Genomic DNA, 12,307 nt, shown 5'->3' on the forward strand with positions numbered 1-12,307 from the left:
AAGAAGGAAAGAAATTCCACAAATTAACTTTTAACAAGGCACACCTGTTAATTGAAATGCATTCCAGGTGACTACCTCATGAAGCTGGTTGAGAGAATGCTAAGAGTGTGCATGTCACGGATCCCCCCGGTACTGCTGCTCATTCCGTTCACCAGCTCCGGAGGTCTACGTCACCGGTCTTCTAGGCGTCACTGACCTGGATCATTACCACCAACCCCAGACTGTCTTGTCTCATTACGACCACCTGGTTCCCATTCCCCCTGATTAGTATGTGTATATATGTGCCCTCTGTTCCCCATTGTCCTTGTCGATTATTCTCCCATGTCCGTTGGTCTCGTGAGTACCGTGTATTGTGCTCTTGTTATTACGGGTCTCGTCCCGTGTATTGTTTAGAGGTTTACACCTTGCTCTTTTGTTTGGGTTACATCCCAGTGTTATATATATATATACACATGTTTGTTTTGGGCTTCGTCCTCGTTGTTTTTTCATGACGTACCTTGTGTTGGTTGGAGTAATAAAAAAAACTAATACGTATTCCTGCGCCTTTCTTCTAATCATTATACAACGTGACAGCGCAAAGCTGTCATCAAGGCAAAGGGTGGCTATTTGAAGAATCTCAAATATAAAATATATTTTGATTTGTTAAGCACTTTTTTGGTTACTACATCATTCCATATGTGTTATTGTGTCTTCACTATTATTCTACAATGTAAAAAATAGTAAAAATAAAGAAAACCCTTGAATGAGTAGGTGTGTCCAAACTTTTGACTGGTAGTGTATGTATATATATATATATATATATATATATATATATAGATCGATAGATATATACTGTAGATAGATAGATAGACTACATGGACAAAAGTATGTGTACACCCCTTCAAATTAGTGGATTCGGCTATTTCATCCACACCTGTTGCTGACAGGTGTATAAAATCGAGCACACAGCCATGAAATCTCTATAGACAAACATTGGCAGTAGAATGGCCCGTACTGAAGAGCTCAGTGACACCGTCATAGGATGCCACCTTCCAACTAGTCAGTTCGTCAAATCTCTGCCCTGCTAATGCTGCTCTGGTCAACTGTAAGTGCGGTTATTGTGAAGTGGAAACATCTAGGAGCAACATCGGCTCAGCCACAAAGTGGTACGGGACACCCGAGTGCTGAAACGCGTAGCGCGTAAAAATCGTCTGTCCTTGGTTGCAACACTCACTACTGAGTTCCAAACTTCCTCTGGAAGCAACGTCAGCACAATAACTGTTTGTAGGGAGCTTCATGAAATGGGTTTCCATGGTCGAGCAGCCGCACACAAGCCTAAGATCACCATGCGCAATGCTAAGCATCGGCTGGAGTGGTGTAAAGCTTGCCACCATTGGACAGGTGAAACGCGTTCTCTGGAGTGATGAATCACACTTCACTATCTGGCAGTCTGACAGACAAATCTGGGTTTGGCGGATGCCAGGAGAACGCAACCTGCCCCAATGCATAGTGCCAACTGGAATAATGGTCTGGGGCTATTTTTCATGGTTCGGGCTAGGCCCCTTATTTCCAGTGAAGGGAAATCTTACTGCTACAGCATACAATTACATTCTAGATGATTCTGTGCTTCCAACTTTGTGGCAACAGTTTGGGGAAGGCCCTTTCCTGTTTCAGCATGACAATGCCCCTGTGCACAAAGCAAGGTCCATATAGAAATGGTTTATCAAGATCGGTGTGGAAGAACTTGACTGGCCTGCACAGAGCCCTGACAGACAGACAGACAGACAGACAGACAGACAGACAGACAGACAGAAAGATAGAAAGATAGATAGATAATGACCTTCTTGGGTTGAATCTCTCCGCTGTCAGTGCGACTCTCTCCTCCGTCACTCTCGCTCCCTGGACTGTCTTTACCTACACACACGAGGGCACACACACAAATATAATTGCATTAAAAACCATCTTCAGTTCTGCAAAATCATATAACTTGATTTCCTTAAATTGTATTAAATGTATTCATATTTATCTATAATTTCATGCTATTAAAAAACATTTGATCAGTGATGTGTGCATGTGCATGCGTGTGAGACTCACTGGTCCTGTTGCTGCGTAGCTCCTCCTGTGATGACCTAGTGGATGTGTCGAGTGAAGCGGGTGTGTCTTCCAGTTCTCTGGTGAAGTTGGAGGGAAACATCCCTGTTTTACCGTTCAGACTGCCCTCCCACCAGCCCTCCTCCACCTACACACACAAGTCAATATTGTAATGAAACATGAAGGGAGAGTGTACTTATCTGAGGGTCGAATCAAAACCACAAGGTTCTGGTCGGGAGACCTGCACGCTATCAATGGCTCCAAGAAAGCTAGCTCCCGTGGGGAAAGTTAATATACACGCTTATGAATGAACGTAGGGTCACCACAGAAATATTGTAAGTCGCTCTGGATAAGAGCGTCTGCTAAATGACTTAAATGTTAAATGTAAATATAATCTGGTTTAATAGGTTTGTCATGTGGCCACAAGAGGGAGCAGTACCTACAGTAAAGAGAAATCTTGAAACAGACACACACCCAAACATTCAGTCAGCTTCCCCTCTCACCTCCCCCAGTATGTCAGCCTCCCCTCTCACCTCCACCAGTATGTCAGCCTCCCATCTCACCTCCACCAGTATGTCAACCTCCCCTCTCACCTCCCCCAGTATGTCAGCCTCCCCTCTCACCTCCACCAGTATGTCAGCCTCCCCTCTCACCTCCACCAGTATGTCAGCCTCCCCTCTCACCTCCACCAGTATGTCAGCCTCCCATCTCCCTCCACCAGTATGTCAACCTCCCCTCTCACCTCCCCCAGTATGTCAGCCTCCCCTCTCACCTCCACCAGTATGTCGATGACATCTCCTATCTTCAGCTCCAATTCGTCCTCATTCTGAGGAACATAGCTAAATGATGCCTTACACCTCCTTTGGCGGATCTGATCTCCTGGAACAGACATACACAGTAGTAAATTATTGAATTATGTATTATGTTCACAAATATTATTTGTAGCCCACTGCACATATACTAAACAACATATACAGTGCATTCGGAAAGTATTCAGACCCCTTGACTTTTTCCACATTTTGTTACGTTACAGCCTTATTCTAAAATTGAATAAATACAAATGTTTCCTCATCAATCTACACACTATACCGTATAATGAGAAAGGGAAAACAGGTTTTTAGACATTTTTGCCAATTTGTTAAAAATAAAAACAGAAATACCTTATTTACATTAGTATTCAAACCCTTTGCTATGGTACCAAATCATTTTAGACTCTTACTAGAGCTGGCCGCCCGGCCAAACTGAGCAATCGGGGGAGAAGGGCCTTGGTCAGGGAGGTGACCAAGAACCCAATGGCCACTCAGACAGAGCTCCAGAGTTCCTCTGTGGAGATGGGATAACCTTCCAGAAGGACAACCATGTCTGTCAGGCCTTTATGGTAGAGTGGCCAGACGGAAGCCACTCCTCAGTAAAAGGCACTTGACAGCCCGCTTGGAGTTTGCCAAAAGGCACCTAAAGGACTCTCAGACCATGAGAAACAAGATTCTATGGTCTGATGAAACCAAGATTGAACTCTTTGGCCTGAATGCCAAGCGTCACATCTGGAGGAAACAAAGTACTGAGTAAAGGGTCTGAATACTTATGTAAATGTGATATTTCTGATTTGTATTTTTAATAAATGTGCAAACATTTCTAAAAACCTGTTTTTGCTTTGTCATTATGGGGTATTGTGTGTAAATTGATGAGTAAAATAAACAATTGAATCAATTTTAGAATAAGGCTGTAACGTAACAAAAGTTGGAAAAGGTAAAGGGATCTGAATACTTTCCGAATGCACTGTAATATATTGTCGCTGTCCGATGAAAACCTCATCTCCAAAACAGAAATATTTCATGAAACGTTAAAAATCACCATATTTTCCCATTAACGAACCTCAGAAGAAATGTTTAATACATTTTATTGGTCCTAGAGTCATGAAATGTTTCTGTTGAGGGGAGTTACTGCTTTTAATACACACTACCAGTCAAAAGTTTGGACACACCTACTCATTCAAGGGTTTTTCTTTATTTTTACTATTTTCTACATTGTAGAATTATAGTGAAGACATCAAAACTATGAAATAACACATATGGAATCATGTAGTAACCAAAAAAGTGTTAAACAAATCAAAATATAATAAATATTTGAGATTCATCATATAGCCACCCTTTACCTTGATGTCATTCTCTCAACCAGCTTCATGAGGTAGTCACCTGGAATGCATTTCAATTAACAGGTGTGTCTACTTAAAAGTTAATTTGTGGAATTTATTTCCTTCTTAATGCGTTTGAGCCAATCAGTTGTGTTGTGACAAGGTGTGTGTGTGTGTGTGTGTGTGGGGGGGGTTATACAGAAGATAGCCCTATTTGGTAAAATACCATATTATGGCAAGAACAGCTCAAATAAGCAAAGAGAAACGACAGTCTATCATTACTTTAAGACATGAAGGTCAGTCAATACGTAACATTTCAATAACTTTTAAAGTTTCTTCAAGTGCAGTCGCAAAAGCCATCAAGCGCTATGATGAAACTGGCTCTCATGAGGACCGCCACAGGAATGGAAGACCCATAGTTACCTCTGCTGCAGAGGATAAATTCATTAGAGTTACCAGCTTCAGAAATTGCAGCCCAAAAGCATGCTTCACAGAGTTCAAGTAACAGACACATCTCAACTGTGTGAATCAGGCCTTCATGGTCGAATTGCTGCAAAGAAACCACTACTAAATGACACCAATAAGAAGAAGAGACCTGCCTGGGCCAAGAAACACAACCAATGGACATTAGACCGGTGGAAATGTGTCCTTTGGTCTGGAGTCCAAATCTGAGATTTTTGGTTCCAACCGCCGTGTCTTTGTGGGACGGGGTGTGGGTGAATGGATGATCTCCGCATGTGTATTTCCCACCGTAAAGCATGGAGGAGGTGTTGTTATGGTGTGGGGGTGCTTTGCTGGTGACACTGTCTGATTTATTTAGAATTCAAGGCACACTTAACCAGCATGGCTACCACAGCATTCTACAGCGATACGCCATCCCATCTGGTTTGGGCTTAGTGGGACTATCATTTGTTTTTCAACAGGACAATGACCCAACACACCTCCAGGCTGTATAAGGGCTATTTGACCAAGAAGGAGAGTGATGGAGTGCTGCATCAGATGACCTGGCATCCACAATCCCCAGACCTCAACCCAATTGAGATGGTTTGGGATGAGTCGGACTGCAGTGAAGGAAAAGCAGCCAACAAGTGCTCAGCATATGTGGGAACTCTTTCAAGACTGTTGGAAAAGCATTCCAGGTGAAGCTGGTTGAGAGAATGCCAAGAGTGTGCAAAGCTGTCATCAAGGTAAAGGGTGGCTTTTTGAAGAATGTCAAATATAAAATATATTTTGATTTGTTTAACACTTTTTTGTTTACTACATGATTCCATATGTGTTATTTCATAGTTTTGATGTCTTCACTATTATTCTACAATATAAAAAACAGTAAAAAAATAAAGAAAAACTATTGAAAGAGTAGGTGTGTCCAAACCTTTGACTGGTAGCGTATATAAAAATATAAATAAATACAAAAAAGGCTAAAATTCAGTTAGGAGATTTTCATCAGACAGCGACGTGTGTGTGTGTGTGTGTGTGTGTGTGTGTGTGTGTGTGTGTGTGTGTGTGTGTGTGTGTGTGTGTGTGTGTGTGTGTGTGCGTGGGGTGGGGCGGCTTACCTTTCCTGGCTGGTCGTAGGCTGGGCTCAGACACAGGGCTTGCACTGCCATTGGAGAGATCAGATTTAGGCCCCGTCTCTCTCTTCACATCTTTCTTTATCTCCTGGACAGAGACAGACAGAGAGAGAGAGAGACAGACAGACAGACAGAGAGTTTGCAAGTTTGTTTCGGATCTGTGTGTGTGTCTTGTTTCCCACCTATCAACCAGATGCTGGAGTTGTCATGTCTGTAACCCTAGAGACCTAACCCTTTACCAACAGATGAGCAGTGAGAGCCACACACACACACACCCTGGCTCAACCCTAACCCTAAACCTAATCCTAGTTTCATGTCCATAGCCTGGCTCAACCCCAACCCTAGCCATAATCCTAACCCTAAACCTAGCTTCATGTCCACAGCCTGGCTCAACCCTAGCCATAACCATCATCTTATCTTCATGTCCACAGCCTGGCTCAAGCCTAACCCAAGCCATAACTATAACCCTAACCCTAGTTTCATTTCCCCAGCCTGGCTCAACCCTAACGCTAGCTTCATGTCCACACCCCGGCTCAACCCTAACCCTAACCCTAGCCATAATCCTAACCCTAGCTTCATGTCCACAACCCGGCTCAACCCTAACCCTGGCCATAATCCTAACCCTAAACCTAGCTTCATGTCCACAGCCTGGCTCAACCCTAACCCTAACCCTAGCTTCATGTCCACAGCTTGGCTCAACCCTAACCCTAACCATAATCCTAACCCTAATCTTAGCTTCATGTCCATAGCCCGGCTCAACCCTAACCCTAGCCATAATCCTAACCCTAATCTTAGCTTCATGTCCACAGCCTGGCTCAACCCTAACCCTAGCCATAATCCCTAATCCTAGCTTCATGTCCACAACCCGGCTCAACCCTAACCCTGGCCATAATCCTAACCCTAAACCTAGCTTCATGTCCACAGCCTGGCTCAACCCTAACCCTAACCCTAGCTTCATGTCCACAGCTTGGCTCAACCCTAACCCTAACCATAATCCTAACCCTAATCTTAGCTTCATGTCCATAGCCCGGCTCAACCCTAACCCTAGCCATAATCCTAACCCTAATCTTAGCTTCATGTCCACAGCCTGGCTCAACCCTAACCCTAGCCATAATCCCTAATCCTAGTTTCATTTCCACAGCCTGGCTCAACCCTAACCCAAGCCATAACTATAACCCTAACCCTAGTTTCATTTCCACAGCCTGGCTCAACCCTAACCCTAGCTTCATGTCCATACACCGACTCAACCCTAACACTAACCATAATCCTAACCCTAGCTTCATGTCCCCAGCCTGGCTCAACCCTAACCCTAACCCTAGCCATAATCCTAACCCTAGCTTCATGTCCACAGCCTGGCTCAACCCTAACCCTAACCATAATCCTAACCCTAACCCTAGCTTAATGTCCACAGCCTGGCTCAACCCTAACCCTATCTTCATGTCCACAGCCTGGCTCAACCCTAACCCTAGCTTCATGTCCACAGCCTGGCTCAACCCTAACCCTAGCTTCATGTTCACAGCTAATTCAGTTAGTGTCTTTCCTTTTCTTCTTACATAAACTATCACAAGACACTAAAGACCTGAGGTACTGTGTATGTGATGGCCTACAGCTGCAACATGCACAGTCCTTTCCTTCCACAGACACACACACACACACAAGGCTGTGTAGTTCACAGTTCTTTAATGCATTTGTCACTATGCAGTTTCATAATCGCTGCCCTGCAGCTCCTATAGCTCACTGGAGCAACGACACACACACACACACACACACACACACACACACATACAGTGTGTCAGAGTATAAGTGAGTATGTTTCTCTCTAGAAGGAAACCAAACTGAAATGACGAAGGGAAGAGGTTGAGATTTACAATGTCAGAACAGGAAACACCTGCTTACTGTACACAGACATAGACACACACACACACACACACACACACATAATGTTACTGACAATTCATGGGGCCCATCTGGTGAAACCCTTTCCCTCTAAGAGTAATGTTCTCCAGGCTGGTCCCGGGAAGCAGGTTATTATAAAAAAATGTTTTTGCAGCCTAGCACTAACACACCAGGACCTGTATTCTATAAAGCTGCAATATGTAACTTTTTGGACCCGACAAAATTAACATAAAAATGTGAGTTATAGTATGTATAACTGCCTTAATTTTGCTGGACCCCAGGAAGTGTAGCTGCTGCCCTGGCAGCAGCTAATGGGGATCCATAATAAATACAAATACAATACAAATAGATCTGTCATTCTTATTGAAAGCAGGTCTAAGAAGTGGTAGATATGTTCTATGTGCGCTATTTCTATGCTTCCCATTTTTAAGTTGAGTTTTTGCGTCTTTTACTTTCGATTTTGTACACCAGCTGAAAATACAATATCCATGTAATGTTATTCATCATGATCTATAGATCAGCACTTCTGCTCTGAGACGCTTTATAAATACAGGCCCTGATTCATTGATATTCTCTCTGCTCTATCAGCCAGTGTTGATGGTCTCCCTGAAGTCTGGACTCCTTCACTCGCATGGCTGTAAAAGTATTGGATTGGTGTGAGCATGGACTAGGAGAGGGTTTTCACCACATTGGATTGGTGTGAGCATGGACTAGGAGAGGGTTTTCACCATATTCCTCCTGTCCATTGCTTTTAAATCCACAAGGGGGAGTGAGCAAGAACACACTTTAGGGAGAAGAATAATAACATTTGTAATTCTGTGTTCTGAGACAATATACACACACACACACACACACACACCACAGTGTGCGTGGCATATATAGTAAGTCCATAAGGGGAGTGAACAAATGCACACCACTGAGAAGGGGAAGATAATCATTACACACACACACACACACACACACACACACACACACACAGATGATGATGATGATGATGCGTTCTACAGTATTAAAAACTGAATTAGAAAATAATGTGGTCTTTCTCTCATCCATCTCTCTCCTGTCTTTCAGCTGTCCCCAGCACATTCTGTGTGGCTCACTCCATCACAGACAACAAAACACACGGCTTAACTGTCCCCCCAACACATACACACACACACACAAACTGACCACAGGGTGAGTGTAATCTGAGTGAGCAGTGACATTCTGTCATAAACACAACAGAATATTTCACTCATTATTATAGAATCAGTTATGGGAGCAACAGTTCAGCAGAACACTTATCTGTTCTATTCTACAGTAGATTTGCTCTATCATTGACCTTTGGGGGATACAGAAACACACAACGCCGTGTTCCTGTTTGCCGTGTCATTCTCACTTCCTTTACTGGGAAAGGAAGTGGATGCTTCCCCCTTCACACACGCACGCACACACACACACACACACACACACACACACACACACACACACACACACACCAGTATCTGACAGTGATGTGTATCTCACAGTGCAGCATCTGGTCTCCCATTCAGGACATTCATAGAACATGTTTGTATGTTCTTTACAGTTCATTAGGCTAGCCATTACAGAATATTAAGAAATAATCTCCTAGAACACAATATAGGAACAACAACATTGATGTGTGTGTGTGTTGTCATTGTTACTCACCCTGACAAAGTTGTCTGGGAACAGACCCCTCCGTCCGTCTATCTCTCCTTCCCACCATCCTCCGTCATCCTTCGTTACCTTGACGATGATGTCACCGACATGCAGACTCAACTCATCCTCCTGTTGAGCCTCGTAGTCAAACTCTACCACCGCCTCGACTGGACACACACACACACACACACACACACACACACACACACACACACACACACACACACACACACACACACAAATACAAAACTATTTAGACTTAAGACTAAAAGGGAAATTCTGCCACTTTTCAATTATCTCCAGCACCATGCCAGTGTCTACATATGTGAAAACGGTGCGTTTCTATGATCTGTGGTTAAAAAGATAAGAAGGTCCTAAAAAATGCTTCTCTGTGACATCACAGGGTAGGATTAAAAGTAAAGAAAACGGCAATTTTCAAAACCTGCAACAAGTTTCTAGCCGAGGGAGGATATTGTATCGCTCCCCACATCACCACGAATCTCATAGTGTTGGAAAATCACTTTTTTTTTTTTTTACTTTTGATGATGTGATCAGGTAGAACTTTTAACTTTATATTTATATCACATATGTAGACACTGGTGCTGGAGAAAATGAAAATGGAAAAGTGGTTTAATTGCCCTTTAATAGCTAACAAATAGGACACAGAATTTGAAGAATGGGTAACACAAACTTGGTTACTACTTATTGCTGAAGGCCTGAATCCTAATGTTCCTGATTTATGCAATAGTTGAGTTTAAGTGTGTGCATCTCAAGTTAAGATTGCGCCCAATGAGAATATCTGTTTCTAAAAAGACAAATACAGAGATCGATGTCATAGTTGTGTGGGTAGTGGTGGTGGGGAGGGGGGTGGGTGTAACTATGGGAACGGTGGAATGAGAGGGAGGACGTCTATGACTCAATCTCCCTCCTCCTCGACCCCAACCCCTAAAACACCCTTTCTCATCCCCTCTCTATCTACCTTGTGCCTCTGTACTGAGAGAAGAGAGGAGAGCTAGAGAGGAACCAGAGGAGTGTACCAACTAAGCCTGTAGACATAACACACTCCCACACACACAGCCCCCCTCCCCCAGCATCTGTGTAATGGATGGGTCTGCTCTGTCATGACCTTTCTCCAACAGCTGCAGTTAGTTTAGATAAGACCAAACCACACACTCATGGAAAAAATATGCCCTCTTTTTCTCACTCAAAACACACGTTCTTGGTCACGGTACACACACACACATTCTTATACACTCACACTCTGATTGGCTGGAAGCTTGATGACACACACTGCAGCTGCATCATGAATATCACCACCGCCATGGAGGTGCTGCGGAGGTGTCTGGTTACCATGGGGACTAGGACTCCAACTCAGATAGGGACTCAGGTGATGTCAGCGCTGGTGTGTGTGCAGGGGTGGTCCATTTTTAGCTTAGTGGGCCTGTCTAAGTTGTTTTTTTTTGGCGCAAAATGATACAAAAATGGGCCGGAGTGTGGGCCTCAAGGGAAAAAAATGGCCTGATGTGTTAGAAATGTCTGTGTGTGTGTGTGTGTGTGTGTGTGTGTGAATCTGTGAATGAGTGCATTATCGGTCACAGGTAGGGGGTGGCTTAGACAGGCACTACAGTGACATAATGAACAGAGAAGAGAGGAGAAGAAGAAGAGAGAAGAAGAGGGCAGAGGGGAAGAGAGGATTGAAAGAAGAGAGGAGGAAGAGGGGGGGATATGGCATAGCTACACACCAGCAGTCGGTGTTACAGTAAAGAGCATGAAGCTGCATTCTGTTCTCTTCCTGTGTTCTCCCCCCACCTCTCCCTTGGGTTTACTAGGAGGAGCGTCACTACCACTCAGTAACTCTACAACTAAACCCATTTACACTCAGTTAGGCTATATTCCAGCAAAGACAGGGAGACGAGGAGAGAGAGAGAGAGAGAATACAAATGTAAACGTGTCAACATCTGTAACTCATCAATGTCTTCTTACTCTGTCTGCTGCACTCACACACACACACACACACACACACACACACACACACACACACACACACACACACACAGCATTTACACGCCCACGCATCGCGTTATGGTCATCAGGACACGCAGCTAACGAAAATATAGCCTACATTCAACATCTGTACTGTACAATCTCCAGATGTGTTTGGGTTTCTATCCGTTAAGACGTTAAATGGACGCATCACAACGGTTAGAAAAATCAAAACAAATCATTGTCATCTCTTCTCATCTCACCCATCTGTTCCCGTGACGCTCCGCTCCTGCTGCAAGGACTACTGTGTTTAATGAGAAAGACAGGAATCTTGTTATTTGGTGGACCGAGTACGAGCCCCAGCCTCCCGCACGAGAGCTCCGTTATGACCGCGCTGCAGCGGGAGGAATGCGAGATGGAACCATATTCCTTCCGCTTTCTCCCCGGTCACACCAGAGAGCAGCCAGAAAGCGGAAAAGCGCTGATGTACAGAACGCTCTGCGCGCTCTCTCTCTCTGCCCTGCATTGAACTGCGTACCGCTTCTGTACCACAAATATCGCGAGAAATCACGAATCGTCCCCAAAAATAGTAGTTGCGTTCCAGAAACACAAATTATACAAGGTCTTTATAGGCCTATAATGTTGATGTGGCTCCTCCTATGATAAACATCGTCCAGGCATTGAACAGAATGATTCGATAACCTGCGCAGGCCTACACAGAATATGGTGGCGTTCCATGCTGCCTTCATTGCAGACATGTTGGGCAGATGATCACATACACTACCATTCCAAAGTTTGGGGTCACTTAGAAATGTCCTTGTTTTCGAAAGAAAAGCACTTTTGTTGTTTATTAAAATAACATCAAATTGATCAGAAATACAGTGTAGACATTGTTAATGTTGTAAATGGCTATTGTAGCTGGAAACGGCCGATTATCAGTCCTGTGTTCCAATGGCATGTTGCGTTTGCTAATCCAAGTTTATCATTTTAAAAGGCT

At 43.9% G+C, this 12,307-nt stretch overlaps 1 protein-coding gene across 3 annotated transcripts in view; it reads right to left on the minus strand.

Moving 5' to 3' along the window:
- The window catches only part of sh3kbp1 (SH3-domain kinase binding protein 1), a 26,076-nt gene extending 14,209 nt beyond the window's left edge, over window positions 1-11,867 (minus strand). For all 3 annotated transcript variants that reach the window (XM_041861732.2, XM_041861731.2, XM_041861730.1), the window contains exons 1-6: window positions 11,574-11,867; window positions 9,337-9,494; window positions 5,758-5,860; window positions 2,843-2,949; window positions 2,074-2,218; window positions 1,820-1,893 (exon numbers count right to left, since the gene is read on the minus strand). In XM_041861732.2, the coding sequence (XP_041717666.1) occupies window positions 1,820-1,893; window positions 2,074-2,218; window positions 2,843-2,949; window positions 5,758-5,860; window positions 9,337-9,494; window positions 11,574-11,577 (591 nt within the window). In that variant the 5' untranslated portion in view covers window positions 11,578-11,867. The remainder of the gene's footprint in view (window positions 1-1,819; window positions 1,894-2,073; window positions 2,219-2,842; window positions 2,950-5,757; window positions 5,861-9,336; window positions 9,495-11,573) is intronic.
- Between the last annotated feature and the right edge of the window lie 440 nt (window positions 11,868-12,307).

Source organism: Coregonus clupeaformis, chromosome 34 (assembly GCF_020615455.1).
Source record: "Coregonus clupeaformis isolate EN_2021a chromosome 34, ASM2061545v1, whole genome shotgun sequence".
Taxonomy (NCBI): domain Eukaryota; kingdom Metazoa; phylum Chordata; class Actinopteri; order Salmoniformes; family Salmonidae; genus Coregonus; species Coregonus clupeaformis.